Source organism: Phyllopteryx taeniolatus, chromosome 20, assembly GCF_024500385.1.
Source record: "Phyllopteryx taeniolatus isolate TA_2022b chromosome 20, UOR_Ptae_1.2, whole genome shotgun sequence".
Taxonomy (NCBI): domain Eukaryota; kingdom Metazoa; phylum Chordata; class Actinopteri; order Syngnathiformes; family Syngnathidae; genus Phyllopteryx; species Phyllopteryx taeniolatus.
The window spans coordinates 9,096,536-9,112,859 of record NC_084521.1 but is presented as its reverse complement, the minus strand read 5'-3'; the positions used below and the strand labels follow the sequence as shown (position 1 = coordinate 9,112,859).

The 16,324-nt window shown below is 40.6% G+C and overlaps 1 protein-coding gene across 5 annotated transcripts in view; it reads right to left on the bottom strand.

Moving 5' to 3' along the window:
- Nucleotides 1–15,996, bottom strand: part of slc12a7b (solute carrier family 12 member 7b) — a 44,959-nt gene extending 28,963 nt beyond the window's left edge. For 2 of the 5 annotated variants that reach the window (XM_061757619.1, XM_061757620.1), the window contains exon 1: nt 15,639–15,994. In XM_061757619.1, coding sequence (XP_061613603.1) covers nt 15,639–15,843 — 205 coding nt within the window. In that variant the 5' untranslated portion in view covers nt 15,844–15,994. Of the gene's footprint in view, nt 1–7,234; nt 7,617–15,638 lie in introns of those variants that run through there. The other 3 variants (XM_061757617.1, XM_061757616.1, XM_061757618.1) reach the window with 3 other exon arrangements.
- Between the last annotated feature and the right edge of the window lie 328 nt (nt 15,997–16,324).

The window sequence follows — 16,324 nt, the reverse complement described above, 5'->3', positions numbered from 1 at the left end:
CAGCCTGTGTAACCATTGAACATCTGCTGAAGGTATCATTAGATGTGTCAAAGCTTGAGCTTTAAGAGGGTCTATCCAATCACTCAGTAAGAAGGATTTAATCATATCAAGCTCCACTTGGTTTGGTGTCAGATGGCTGCAATTTCAGTGTGCATGAGTGCATGTGCGCGTGTGTGTACGTTCCACTTAATGATATCCTTGGCCCTTAAACCTTAATGCAAACAACATAGCTATGTAACACATGCCACAGTGTACTGGTGTCTCTTTAGGGTTGTACGTTCAGTAGATATTAAATCTGACTACTCCAGTAGTGATTTTAAACCATAAAGCCTGACGCACACTGCGCAAGGTGGACGAACCAGACTGGATCGGACCATCACATAAAAATAAGAGTTACCGACACAGCCTGGCACATTGAGCGACTGTATATATGGACGCCCTGAACAACGAGTCTGTATAGGCATTTGATGCTGTATAGGCAGCATATTGGACTTTATCACGTTTCTTAAACCATAAAAAGATAGATTAAAGCAGGCTGCTAGGGAAAGAGGATGTTGGCGAGAATTAAAGTGGAAGTGTGCATATTTGAAAGGAAGCTCGCTGGCTCCCTTCATTTGAATGTACCGAGCAAGGCATCTACCTTGTGTACATTCTGGTCACAAGCTTTGCCAACAAATATTAAATGTTATTCACGTTAAGTTAATTTAATAATGTCTGTTCTGATACTTTTGCTCACTTGGAAAGTGGGTGGCTTCAAACAAAAGGTGCTCTGTCCTGGGTGGTTTAACATATCTAGATGTAAATACCATGAAATAAAAGCTGGAATTCTGACTTTTTGTCTCATATTCATCTTTTGATCTGAAACCCAAATGTCTTCAGTATACAACAAAAACAAAAGAAATTGATCTTGCCGTCCCAATACCTTTGGAGGGTTTGTTTTTGCCAATAAGTTGAATATATACACAAGAGAAATACCATGGTTGGCTTTTTGGAATTCAATTTTGTTTTACTGAAAAATAACGGAAGTACAGTGTCATGAAAAACATATTTGTCCCCTTTCTGGTTTCAGTTTTTTTCCTTCCAATATATCACACTTAAACGTTTCGGATCATCTAGCCAATTTTAATACAGGTATTTCGGAAAGACAATCTAAGTAAATACAAAATCCAGTTTCTAAATAAAAATACAATTTATTAAGGGGATAAAAACTGTAAACCTATCTGGCCCAAAACCAAAAAAAGAAATCAATATGGGGCAAATACTTTTTTAACTTCTATTATCATAACTGTAGGCTGGTGTACAAACAGAGGGTGGCGCCAATGTACCAAATTTGCCAGCCATAAATAATACAAGGCTGACATCAAAATATAATTATACTGCTACACTAGATTTAAAACATTATGATGTTGGGAGCTGCTATGTTTAGCAACACCGCATGCAATTGTTCATCATATGCATATGCTATTCTACTAGCATGTTTCCAATGTTATCTGTGTCGAATGATGGCATTCCTTTACTACTTCATATTTTCATTCACAAATTCAGAAACTAACCACAATGAATTACAGTCAACAAGTCCTAAAAGACAAACTAAATCTACCAATGCATGAAATATTGGTGTGTAAATGATGACAAAACACTAATGACGATTGAATTACAATAAATGATTTATCTTTGGTCACTGATGGTGTAGCGGTACACTCGCCTGACTTTGGTGCGGGCAGTGTGGGTTCAGTTCCCACTCAGTGACGGTGTGAATGTGAGTGCGAATGGTTATCTGTGTCTATATGTGCCCTGCGACTGACTGGTGACCAGTTCAGGGTGTAGTCCGCCTTTGACCCGAAGTCAGCTGGGATAGGCTCCAGCATCCCACGACCCTAACCAGGATAAGCGGTGTTGAAAATGGATGGATTTATCTTTGGCCAGCACGGTGGAAAGTGATGTATCTTTGGCCGGCATGGTGGTCGACTGGTTAGCACATCTGATTCACAGTTCTGGGGACCGGGGTTCAAATCCTGGCCCCGCCTGTGTGGAGTTTGCATGTTCTCCCCGTGCCTGGGTGGGTTTTCGCCGGGCACTCCGGTTTCCTCCCACATCCCAAAAACATGCGTGGTAGGTTGATTGAGGACTCTAAATTGCCCGTAGGTGTGAATGTGACTGCGAATGGTCGTTTGTTTATATGTGCCCTGCGATTGGCTGGTGACTGCTTCAGGGTGTACCCCGCCTCCCGCCCGAAGATAGCTGGTATAGGTTCTAGCAGCACGTGACCCGAGAGGATAAGCGGTAAAGAAAATGGATGGATGGATGGATTTATCTTTGGCAAATAGCTCTTGAAGATGGCTCTGAATGTTAGCCTCGTAATCAGTCAAAAGGAAGGAAACAATGAAAATGTGGATTCAAAAGGGCCTCCTGCAAACATTAGCAGACAAAGAAAGAAGAGGAGAAATAAAAACAGCAACTAAACAGTGTGTGTGAGTCTTATCACACGGACCACATTGACAGAAAGAAGCTGGTGAGGAGGAGATCTGTGAAGTGGAAACAGGAAGTAGCAGTCAGAAAGCTGTACCCTCTGACTTTTTTTTTTTTCTTAAAAATGCAGCTCACTGTAGCTCATGTATAAGTTGTTAAGTATTGGCAGTCATGCGTATACGTATATTGTATTTCTTCATCAAGCACAAAAGCCAGAAGGTCAGATTTTCAGCTGTTTGCGTGTAACCTGATCACATATCCAGGTAAAGTATTTTTAGTTATCATTCTAACAACAACAATCAACAGAAGACAGCTGTTGTTAATGATACTACTACTTATACAACTGAAAACAATAATAATAATAAATAATAATTGTCATCATAATAATATTCATATACCATGCCTTTCAAGAGACCCAAGGATGCTTACCACCACCGGAAACCATAGGAAAAATGGTCACCTTTTTTAATATTCTATTCCCTGATGAGGCCAAGCAGCCCAGATGAATTTGGTTATTGAAACTGAGGAAATCTAGTTATATAAGTTATACGACAGCGTAAGTTGAGGCCAATTCTTCCTCAGTTCCGTAATGCATTGATCTAACTGAAAAACGTCATGCTATGCTTTTTCAGAAAATGTTTTGGAAGAGCATTAGACATGGCCAGGTCCAAAACCCTGTAAAATGTTTACCTGTTGAGACTTCAAGTTTGTATTATATTTATATGTGATAGGACAGACAGATGCGCAATGCGACAAAGAATAAGTAGGGAAAAAAGGTATTTCAGCCAATATCTCATTACAGCTGTATGCACTGAATCAAATTGTGTGGTAAAAAAAAAAAAAAAAGTATGAACATGAAGATTGATTTTTTTTTTTCCCCCAAAGTATCCATCCATCCATTTTCTACCGCTTATCCGAGGTCGGGTCGCGGGGGCAGTAGCTTTAGCAGGGACGCCCAGACTTTCCAGCCACTTCATCCAGCTCTTCCGGGGGGGATCTCGAGGCGTTCCCAGGCCAGCCGAAGGATGTAGTCTCTCCAGCGTGTCCTGGGTCGTCCCCGGGGTCTCCTCCCGGTGGGACGTGGAGGCATCCGAATCAGATGCCCCAGCCACCTCATCTGGCTTCTCTCGTACTCGGAGCAGCGGCTTTACTCCGAGATCCTCCCGGATGACCAAGCTTCTCACCCTATCTTTAAGGGAGAGCCCGGAGACCCTGCGGAAGAAACTCATTTCGGCCGCTTGTATCCGGGATCTTGTTCTTTCGGTCACGACCCACAGCTCATGACCATAGGTGAGGGTAGGAACGTAGATCGACCGGTAAATCGAGAGCTTCGCCTTCCGGCTTAGCTCCTTCTTTACCACAACGGATCGATACAAAGTCCGCATCACTGCAGACGCTGCACCGATCTGCCTGTCTATCTGGAGGAGTTCAAGTATCTTTTTCCAAAGTACTCAATTAAAAAGCTAAAATAGTGAAGAATACCGTTTGTGATTAACTTTAAAATTGTAATTTTGACAAATTAATGAACTGTAGCTTATCAAAGTAAACCTAAATAGCAGCCAAGCAATCCCCTGATGTCAGCTGGGTTTAGGCATTTGAATAATGACGACCCCCCCCACACACACAGTTGCACAAGTATGTTGACATGCTCATATTTTGCAACATGAGGATTTATTTTGTTGCAAATAGATCCTTTTTTTTACCTTTCTGTTCAAATTTGCAAAAAGATGTCAATGGTTTGCTGCATCTTTTTTAAAAACTCTGTCCAGAGTTTATTGGCACGATTTTCCATTCTAAAGTTGAACATATCAGTCATTCCACACAAAGTATTTTTTATTGGACATCTTAAATGTAAATGCGACCCACTTGGTAAGACAATGCTCCAAGGATAGGAGAGTGCATGTTACAAACACAAGAGGGAGGTGGGGGACACACACAAATTATGAAAAATAGTATTAAACAGAACCAGATTTGATTAGAGAATAAATAGGAAACATGTCAAGGGCAGATGTACAACAGTCGGAAAGTAATTGCGTGACATGAAATAACTTCCCTTTAGCCGAAACAAATGTGAGGGTTAAAAGCAACCAATGCTTACATGTTTGCTGAAAGTGATCCTATCTGTTAAACAGCATAAATCAATAAGGCTTTATGTGGGTAATGAAGGCTAATTTGTCAAGAGGGGTCTGAGTGAACATAAAAAAAACAAGAGTGCTGCTTAGATGTGAATTGTTGACCACACCTAATTATGTATAATTTCAAGGGTATGTTTTTTAGACATGCGACTGATTGACGACCGGTCCAGGGTGTACTCCGCCTAAAGTCAGCTGGGGTAGGTTCCACCTCATCCATGTCCACATCTTTTGAATGACCTAATACACTGTCCACGATGTGCCTCAGTACACAATTGCAACCGACCCCGGATACCTTTGCTAAATTGCGTGGAATTGGTCCCCATAGCGTACTCGGGCAAATAAAGGCAGTCTGAAATGTTTTGCAACATATACTTTTTAACTTTTCACGAACAAGAATTTGTTACTCTTATGGCGCAAGCGACCAGTGTCATTAATTTTACTAACATTTTAACTCAGGGTGCCACATTCCCTACTACCGAAAGTAGCAATACTATAAGGACTTTACACAACTAGAAATGACACCACTTTAATTTTCACACAATATCTGTGCAAAATAACATTAAAGAGGCATTGATAACAGTCAAACGTGCTAATTTTAGCTAAAGCAAAACATGCTGGAAACGCCTCCTCCTCCGATTCCACTTGCCGGCCTCTCTCGCACCCTAAGCCTTCTGGGTATTGTAGTATTGAAATATTTACCATCACAGCATATACAGTATCCATGTGAACATCTGTTCTTCTGTGATGAATATTAACAAAATATCACATAAGAGTCTTCTCTCTGATGAACACTTGTTAGTCCATCCTGAGAATCGAGGAAAAAAATGCTAATTATCCAGTTCTGAAAAATTGCATGAGAGCAAAGAACCTTGAAAGTTTTGATTCATTGTTTTTTTTAAACTTTAACTAAAAAAAAATTAATAATAATAATAATAAATTTATATTAAAAACATTTTGTTTTAGTTTGTTAAATAATTGTTTATCTTGTTCGGCCCACGACTTAAGGTGTAGTTTGAGTTTGACACCCCTGCTGAGCGTACACAATGTTTTTATTCATGTTTTTTTTTTTTTTTTTTTTTTTTTTTTACTTTTAAAAAGCAAAATTGAGACCATACCAGTTCAACCACACTCAAGACGATACAGTCAATGGGTACACAGGCAAAAAACTAACTAGAAAGGAGAAACAAGACAAAGAGGGAAGAAGAAATAATACTGCTTCATGCTCTGGATATGCATCATGAGGTGTGGTTTCTCACCTCCCCCCACTCAACCAACGGGAAGAAGAAGTAATACTGCTTCATGCTCTGGATATGCATCATGAGGTGTGGTTTCTCACCTCCCCCCACTCAACCAACGGGAAGCCATCCAGCAGGATAATCAATAGCAGTAACTGCTATTTAACAACCATTCCACCCTTCACTAATGCTCATGAGGCAAGAACATGCTTTCAGACCCTCCCTTGGATCTTATTCATATCGGATTTAACTTCCAAATCTGAACCTAGCCCATGACTTTCACTGTTTCTGAAAATAAAAGTAAAGCCCTATAGTTATTGTTTTTGGTTTTGTTAAAATTTTATTTGAGTATGATTCCACTGTACGTGCCTTAAAGAGCGAGAAGTTGTACAACATTCAGTAACTGTTATTCTTCAATTTCCAACAGCAACACAAAATGTTTCTTAAAGCTGATGACATTTAGGGGTCACATTAAAATACTGCTCTCTCACCTGAACTCTGTAAATATCTCTCTCACTTGAACTCTGTAAATATCTCTACCAGTATGAAGCCATAATTGTGGCACCACAGTACATACTTAACACTGCCATCTGATTTACCCAGCCAAATGTGTCATGCTGCAAATACAAAAACTTCACTAACTACAATCTGATGTTACACTGTCGTGACAAAATATTACACATTAAGCAGTAGTTTAAGTTGGTTGTACAAGTTGGTCAATAGACAAGGACCACACTCCACAAAGTGACTCATGTCTAATAGGCTGAGTGCTAAGGTTTGCAAAATGTCATGTGTATTTTTTGTCTTGACCCTGCTGGTTTGGAACGTGATTGTGTCATGTCTGAACCAAGACATTATGTAAACGTTTTGATAACAAGTTGTTTGCATAACCTGAAATTCAGATGACCAAGGTCCTCCGTACTATGAGAGAGGATTGAGGAAGATAATCTTTACAGAGTTTTTGTTCATAGGAAACTGGTAATAAAAATTGTAATATGATGAGAAATGAGTAGAAAGGGAGTTGTAAAAGAGTAGGTATGGAAGAAAAAGATTGAGGCCAGAGACAGTCCTACCATAGAAGAACGTGCACGTCACTTGCTAGTAGAAACCCAATCAAGGAAATGATGGTGAAAAAATATATTTATATTATAACCTCTGACCTATAATCTCATAACAAAAGCAGTATTAAGCAAAAAAAGAAAGAAACACCTTGGAAAACAAGAGCCAGAAAATTTAGAGACTGCCCCCACGCTCAGTAAATACAGTATGTGTTAAATGGCCTAAACATGGTTATGATGTCAATCGGAATATCACATCAAAATAAATTACTAATTTAACTTGAAGTATTTACTACTAATCATCCATCCCAAAGATGCAACAAATATCTGCTCTCACCTGCAGCGTCCTCGTTCTCTTCCAACTCATTGCTTTCATTCCCATCTTCCTCTTCAATCCTCTCCTTTGCCTTTTCTGCGCTGTCTTTTACAGGGACCACAGTGAAATTAGTAGGCATTTTACACCATGTGCTTCCTCTCAATGTCTCCCTGTTGCCACAGCCTTATCTTCTCTGCCTCTCGCTGTTTTGCTGGTCAACTCCCTTCAACAGTCCAGCTGTTTTCACTTTAGCCTTCGCTCTCTTTTTTCTTCCAAATGGGATTTTCCCAATTAGCTCAGTTTTAGCATATGTATGTTCCCATGGTCTTCAAAAGTTCTGTGTCTATCAGTAGGAGACTGCTCTGTTCCGTGAAATCCACAACCCCGTTATCCAAATAAGGAAGAGCAGGATTGGCCCGCCCATATGGGAGGCAGTACCTACACACACACACACACACACACACACACACAGACAGACACACACACACACACACACACTAGCGAACAACATCAAACACGTGTATGCTTGTGTGTATGAGAGCATGTCTGCAATTTTTTTTTCTGTGCCTGAGGGCAGTGGCCAGCAATGTCAGCTTTTGTTCAAAGAGAGAAGGAAGTCCAGAACGTTCCACAGAGGGAGATTTCCTACACTAAGGACACACATTGAGTATAAAATTTCCTCACTTCCGATGCTGTGTTATTTTACTCTACTTGCATTTAAACAGTGGGCAGGGAAAATCAGTAAATGCTTTGGTTTATCACACAAAGTTCCGCATTGCTCATACTGTACAGTAATTCTTATTATTGCACTTGGAAAATGACGGCAACGTCAATGCGTCTATCGATTTCCCATACCACTTACCCGGGTGGGAAGCATAGCCTGGCTGACAACATGGAGACTACATCCTAGAGTTGTCATCAATTCCAGGGTGAATATGTGGAGTTCATTTTGTGGGAGTCAAAGCTATGGGAACCACTACACTGCAAATGGCCCACTCCCAAGTAATTACATCACTAAAACGGGATAGGAAAGTAAAGTTTACAAGTTGTAATACAGGTATGTGCCAAAAAATTTGAATATCGAGGGAAAGTCAATTTATTTCAATGATTTGTTTCAAAAAGTGAAACTTGTATGTTATATTAGTTCACCACACACAAACTTGAAATATTTCAAGCCTTTATTTGTTCAATTTTGATGATTATGGCAGAAAGACAAAAAATAAACCAACCAGTATCTCACAAAATTTGAATATTTCATGTGACCAACAAAAAAGGATTGTTGTTCTTGGTTCAGGAGTGGCTTGACACATGGAATTCTACAGCTGTAGCCCATGTCATGCAGACATCTGCATGTGGTGGTTCTTGATGCACTGACAACAGCCTCAGTCCACTCCTGATGAAGTTCCCCCAGATTTCTAAATCACCATTGCTTGACAATCCTCTCAAGGCTGACGTCACCCCTGTCAGTTGTGCACCTTTTCCGGCCACATTTCCCCCTTCCTCTTAACACTCTGTTAATGTACTTTGATACAGCGCTCTGTGAGCATCCAGCTTCTTTTGCAATTTCTTTTTGAGACCTTTTCTCCTTATGGAGGGTGTCAATGATGGTTTTCAACAGTCATGTCAGCAGTCTTCCCCTTGATTCTGAAGCCTACTGAGCCAGACTGAGACCATTTAAAGGCTGAGGAAAACCTCTGCAGGTGTTTTGCGATAATTAGTGGCTTACCGTCCACAACCGGTTTTGCTTCAATTGGAAATTTAAATCGCAGATGGAAAGTATTGCAAGGTCATGGATATAACGGCCAGTGTGTTGCAGTTTTTCCGTTGCAGCGAGTTAGGATGTGGGCAAAGGTCAATCGGCAGGTGTGCGGGAGTGAGTCGCTAACTAATTTGTTGGCAATTGTTCACTTCAGTCACATTCAGTCGCGTCGCTTAAGCAGCTGCATACTCATCCTCATACTGAAAATCATAAGGTGACAGTCACACAATGTGTCATTTGCTGGAAGGGGTAGAGTGAAATCTTCTTAGCCTCTGATTTCCCACCAAGCAACCAAAAGGGACAAGAAAATCCTGGATCCACACTTCTAGTGTGGCACCCCAAAGTATGAGGACTAACTCTTTGTGCGATCCTATTAATTAACAAACCAATAATTATAACCTTCTCCTAACAGGAATGATACTATTTAGAGCGCAGACATTTGCCAAGGCTTAAACAATCCAACATGTTTTTCATGACTCATGAAAAATAGTTTCCTCTCCAGCCTTCTTTCCTCTTCAGTCTTCCACTTCAGTCCGGTAGGTGGCAGTAAAGTACATTACAAAATGGGTGGCGAATGCCACACTGTTTTCTTTTCTTGCAGATCCGTCCATTAGCACCTGGCCCGAATTCAAGCAGATTGTGAAAAGTAATCTGTCAATGTCTACCTTTATCTGGATCTACACAACATTGTGTACGTTGTTTCTTGCCCCATACTCTACCTCTCTTCATAATTTGTTTGCTTATACAGTACTGCTACAAGCATGTACTACCCACTAATGTAATTTATCAACCACCATGTCTTGCACTGTTAAAATTTGGGTTATGTAGTAGGTCAGCAGTCAGACTCACAGGGAGATTTAACAAAGGAACAAAGGGGAGGAAAAAGGACTACAGTACTGTACAGTACATGCAGAAAGTATTCACAGGACTTCACATTTGGTTACATTCCAGCCTTATTCCAAAATTGATTGGATTACTACACACAACACCCCAAATATATGTGTGTGTGTATTTGTAAATTTATTTACAAATATTTAAAAAATATATTACATGTATGTACATGCAAGTATGCACAGCCTTTGCCATTAAGATTAATTCCACTGATCTTTCTTGAGGTGGATGTATCAGTTTCCATGATAATGCGATAATTGTGGTCACTATAATCGTGATGAGATATTTTTATGTTTCCCCTAGAGACGGCACTCATCCATATGAGTAGTGACGTAACTGGCTAAGTGGCCAGACACTCAGACTACCTCTGGACAGTCAATACATCAGGGCCAAGGCAACAAAATCTATATTTAGATATGAGGTTACAAAAATGCACTGCAGTGACCATGTACTTTTATCTATCAGCCAGTCATCTAAACTGTATGTGTCATCATATCTGGAATATTTATTTAACATGTAAAGGTCAAGCTAGACCCTTTCATGATATGAACAGTATCTCAAATGAATGCAAAGGTTCTAGCTAGAACTAATCGTTGCCTCTTTGCATGATATTATGAAAATAAATAAAAGCATAAATATCTGATAAATTAAGGCCTTAGTTTTAGTCAGTTAGTTAGAGCTCTCAATGCCATGAGGCACATTAGGCCGCAACTGCGGATTGATTGATAGATCAATCAATCTATCAATTACACAAAAGTCTACAGGTAAATCCTCATACAATTCTCTTTTAGTTATGTTGACTATGTATAAACACTTTTTGCAAATATACAAGTATTGCGGGTCATAAAGATATACCTTTAACACAACTGAAGGCACTGTTATTCAAGTTGCTTGACTCATACTTGAGCTGCTGTGAGGGTCTCACACACCATACAATTTAGTCGGCATGACTCTTTGTTGCCCTCTTGTGAACACTCATGGAAATACTGTACTATGCAGCATCACGTGACATAAAATGGCTATATAAACTGAATAATTTGTAGACTGACTAACGTAACAGGAAGCAAAAGCTACTAAGCACACTGCACGTCTGTAAACCAGCAAACCAACCAATAGCAAACCAATTTCTCCCAGCACTGACTGTGAATTTGACGGATAACACCAGACACTTGTCTCAGTCAGAGTTTCCAAATCCCAGACTGGGAAATGACTGACTGAGCCATTTGGTTACATTAAAGAAGAAAAAAACCTTTATGACTTGCTAGTTGCTCATGGAAAAGGAACTTGTATACAAGCATAGCAAGCAACATAGTGTAGACACTACCAGTCATCAGCCTGTAAATCAACTAGTAAAAATGGGCTTTTCTTTTGTGTTTACTGTTTAGCTGTGGTAAATTACATATTTACACAAATGATTTAACAATTCATTGAAAGGTAACACTTTCAAATGTGAAGACCTAAATCATGTTATAAAAGTCATCCAACCATCCCTTTTCTATGCCGCTTATGGAAAGTAGGAAGTATGTCACCAGTTTTTCCTTGGAGCTTACTTATTCCTCCTTGGTTGTATACAAATATATAAACTGACCACACCTGAGAGAATGACCATAAATATGCTTAAAAACATTCTGGACAAATGATATAAGGAAGTAAACTGTGTACGGCGATATTATTGCTGGTGCCTCATGTTGCAGCAACTTGCAGGCCTTGGGGTGCCATAATCTCTGGACAATATTATCAGCCAGTGTCAAAAACAAAACAAAAAAGAGGTGTTTTTTGACAGTTCCAAATTCTTTTGGGCAGACAGCTCAGCACAAGTCATTAGATTTGATGAAATTAATGAAGCTCAAGTTCTACATTTGGCAACGGTGGCCTTACTTTACCGCACCCATTTCAGCAGCTCGTGACATGAGGGAGGTCAGGAGACTTAGCCATGGTCCCTTCATTCAGACACGAGCAGAACATGATATGTCTCCTTACACATTTCTGACATCTGATACTTACTGACGACATAGCTAGGAATGCTTACTGTCCCCTATTTCCTATTGCAGTTATTAATAATTTGTCTTCAACATGGAGCAAACACAACAAAGCCTCAAAGCCTTAATCACATTTGCAGTTATTACGGGAAGGTATATTTATACCTCTCAGTACATTCTTGTTTGGTGTTGCTATAGTAAGATAAATGATCCAGAAGTAGTGTGTGTGAGGATTTATTACAACTGTGGTTGTGGAGATATTTTTTTACACCGATTACCAACATTCTTTTCCAATGACCATTTTTCAAATTCCTTGTCAAATAATAATTTTCATTATGACAAATTCCAAGCTAAGGTGCCTTCATCTGGATTATGTCTTGGCAAATTTTACACTGATATGACCCAAGAAACTCACATTTTCACATTGACCATATAAATCTAATTTCCAAAATGTTGACTGTTCTCTGAAAATGTCATTGTCAGACCATTGGGTGAGCCAAACCTTCTTGTGAACTTTGCATATAAACAAAAGCGAGGGCAACAAACATGCCATGCAGAAAGAGGAGGCCACACAAGAGTAGGAGCAGATAAAGTGGATGCCAGGGCCCAGTTGGTGTGCTGACTGCATGGCTCCAAATAAAGCAAAGGTCAGCACATGACACCTAATGTGCGTGCCTTTTTAAATAGGAATACAGTACGCACGCATGCATGCATAAAGTGCATCTTAAATTGCATACAGGTACATAACTTGCATATCAACATAAATAGTATGCTCATATCACACAACCACTTAATTTGACTGTCTCTTGAATTAATTATTCTTTGATGTCTCTGAATCTCTAAGGGATGATGCATACAGAACAGTTAATGCCTACTTGACAGATATTAACCGTCAGCAACCCAGAGTGGTCGTGTACTGAGTTTATCCAATCAAAACTCGATGAGTCAGCGGACTGATAGGACAACTGGAGGGATACTTTATCACACCATCGCTTAAATCTCTTTCCTTGACGTGCTACGGTGCGGTTTATCGCCTCGACTTGGTGACGGGAGCACGGCTTGCTGTTGGAGCCGAGCAGCACGAAACAGGCAACGCGGCTCAAAAAACGAGTGGAGTTGACCCATTTTACAGAGCATAATTAGCAGTCAAATAAAAGTGTTGTCATCCGTGTTTACCTTAATGTATCGCCACATGACTAACATGCCTCCTACTACACCTGCACAGAAGCTATATGTCTGGCTGGTAAAGCGGTACCAGAGTTGTTGTATCGGAGCATTTTTACGAGTACTAGTATCGGTACTGATACCAGTAACGTGGCATACCAGAATCAGACTATCGGTGCATCCCTAGTTATGTGGTACCCTCAAAGGTTATTCTTTTGTACCAATGACATTTCTATAATTTGGGAATACACTTTTGGGGTCGTAAAGTTAGAAACAATTACTTTGGAGTCCAATAATTAACCTAGTGGGCAATGACTGTCTAATAGTAACTAAGGGACAGAAATTGATGACTACTGTACTGCTGACAAGTGTGTAGGTACCAAGGCAAGCAGAGTCTGGAATGTCCATAAGCTCTTAAGTGAAGGATCTTGCAAATTCTAGGCATTCCTCATGTTTTGGAAATTTAAAATACGTATAATTCCTATGGGCGGCACGGTGACCGACTGGTTTGAGCGTCAGCCTCACAGTTCTGAGGACCCGGGTTCAATCCCCGTTCCCGCCTGTGTGGAGTTTGCATGTTCTCCCCGTGCCTGCGTGGGTTTTCTCCAGGCACTCCGCTTTCCTCCCACATCCCAAAAACATGCATTAATTGGAGACTCTAAATTGCCTCTAGGTGTGACTGTGAGTGCGCATGGTTGTCTGTTTGTATGTGCCCTGCGATTGGCTGGCAACCAGTTCGGGGTGTACCCCGCCTCCTGTTAACTGACAATATCACCTTATTCATTGACAAAACAGAATAAGGAGGAAGAGAAATTTACTTTTGAATCGTCTTTAGAGCTTCAAAAGGATAATCGCTTGAATAGCCACTATGCTTCAGTCAATAGTGTGTTTTCTGAAAACCACTGCATCCTCCTTACAACACTTGTTAGTCTCTCTCCCCACAGACCTTTTGCAACCCTCAGCATGAAGGCAAAACAATTTTACACTTTAATTAATAACCGGTGTTATGGCATGACCGCAATATTTAGTGGCGTGAAAATAAAATTGTCTGTGTTGCATCATATAAAATAATAGCATATTAACATTCTCTCAATCAGAAGATCTTTGGGGTTCTTATATGACGCAACTTTGTTTGTCTAAGGTGCATGTCTTTTTTATATGTCTGAAATGAATGCATTAACCTTACGGGACATTTTGTTTTCCTCTACGAAAGATTACGAGACAATGCATTTGGCCTTTAAAAAAATACATTTACCTATTGACGAGGGATATTGGATCCAATGACAGATGATAATTTAAACCCAGGTGTGCATGGATCCATGGAGCTGTGATGATAACATCATCATGTGGAGATCTTCACCAAGTCTGACTCATGTCGAAAGCCTAAGAAAAGCCCTGTGGCCACTACACGAAGGTCACAGTCTTGTGTTGACTTTACAGACCAGACAACTAAACTCATTACCAGCCATATTTACCAATTTTACCAATCAAAAATGTAATTTGGCAGAGGCATCCAGGGGATACTACCAGTAAACGGATTAAAATAAATTATTAGGAACATAATTTGACCTAACCAACTGGTTACCACATCAGCCTCACAGTTCTGTGGACATGGGTTCAAATCCAGCCTCGCCTGTGTAGAGTTTGCATGTTCTCCCAGTGCCTGCGTATGTTTTCTGAACGTGAGTGCGCAAGGTTGTTTGTTTATATGTGCCCTGCAATTGGCTGGCGACCAGTTAAGGGTGTACCCCACCTCTTGCCCCAAGATAGCTGGGATAGGCGCCAGCACCCCTGCGACCCTAGTGAGGATAAGAAAGAGATCTTGACACAGTGACGAGAAGTGTCTGGGTTCCGACAACATTTGCACAGGTTCTCGCAGAAACATGCAACTGTTGGTGTTTGAGGGTTTATGGGGGAATCCCAAAAAGTGAAAGCGTTAAACAGCATAAGAATGATTATACATACATACTAAACAGAAGTCATACAGAGGTCAGAGGGTGCTTTTACACAAGCACGAGATGGGCACCTGCAAAAACAAGTAAACCTGCAATTTTTTCTCTGAAACATTGGTGAAGGATTACCATCCATTAATTAATATTACACAAGTTATTAATGCATTTCAAAAAGCTATGTTCATAATTTGATATAGGCTATTATTATGAATATATTCAATCAGCCCTGGTCAAATTTGACCCAGAAAATACTGTGTATAAGGAAAATGAACAGTATGCACAAAGCACATCAAGTTTCTTTTTTTTCTTTTCTTTTTTACTTCTATATTTGTACCTCGTGTAGTGAAAAAAAACAAAAACAATTGCTGTTATTTAGATATGGCTAACACGGATGCTAACACAACGTTTAAATAGTTATTAGCTAGTTTGATTGTTTGGTTCCACAAAATTGCCTTAACGCCACCACATTAACATAAACATATTTACCAGTGTGCAGACTTTGAATGCTTTGCCTCAGAGCTCTGTCATAATGGAAGTCTACTGAAGGTCCAGCTTATGACACTTTGCATCTCACAGTAAGAAAAGATACAAAGACCCAGAGTGAAAAGCACACGGCTAATCCTAGAGTGGTTAGGAGAGATAAGAAGTGGGACACTGGAGTAACGTCCCGGCTGACTCACCGTATTTGTTGGGTTCCCTGTTGTACTCCAGAATGGGGACAACGTGGTTGGGGTCCTGCGGCTCGACCGCCGTGTCCTCCTCCAACTCCGGTTTCACCTCCTGGCCAACGCCGCCGGTGAGACGTGTCGAGCCCGAGTGCTGCTGCCCTTCGTCGGCGACATCTCCTCCCCCGTCAACCGGGACCACCACAAACCTGTCGCCCATGTATTTCCCCTTATCTGTCGCCTTGGACCCGAAAAATGGAAGGGGCGAAAGTCGGCCACGACAACGCGTGTGGCGGCAACAGACACGCACACTGGCAGCGAACAAGCAAACCCACGCTGACGCTCAGCACTTGATCGGCGGTTTTGATTACAGTTCGCACGTGCACGCCCCCGGCATTCACTCAATGGACAAGAGGACCGGGGAGCGCTGTCAATCATCTATCCCCGCCCCCGCCCCCACCAAAAAATGTTTGCTGAAAATGTCACCATGACGTCACAATGGAAGAAACGCCTCTTTAGTTAACGGTCAAGGCTTTCGGGGCGCTCATCTCTCGGCCAGGCAAGATGAATTTCATTGTTTTGTTCAGTACCTTTTAACGCAATTTCATTTATGAAAGAAAAACATAATACTTTTTGGGAAAGTTGGTGACTAAACTGTCAAATCTGATAAAGCTTGTTTCAATTTTCAGCCGCAGCAAAAT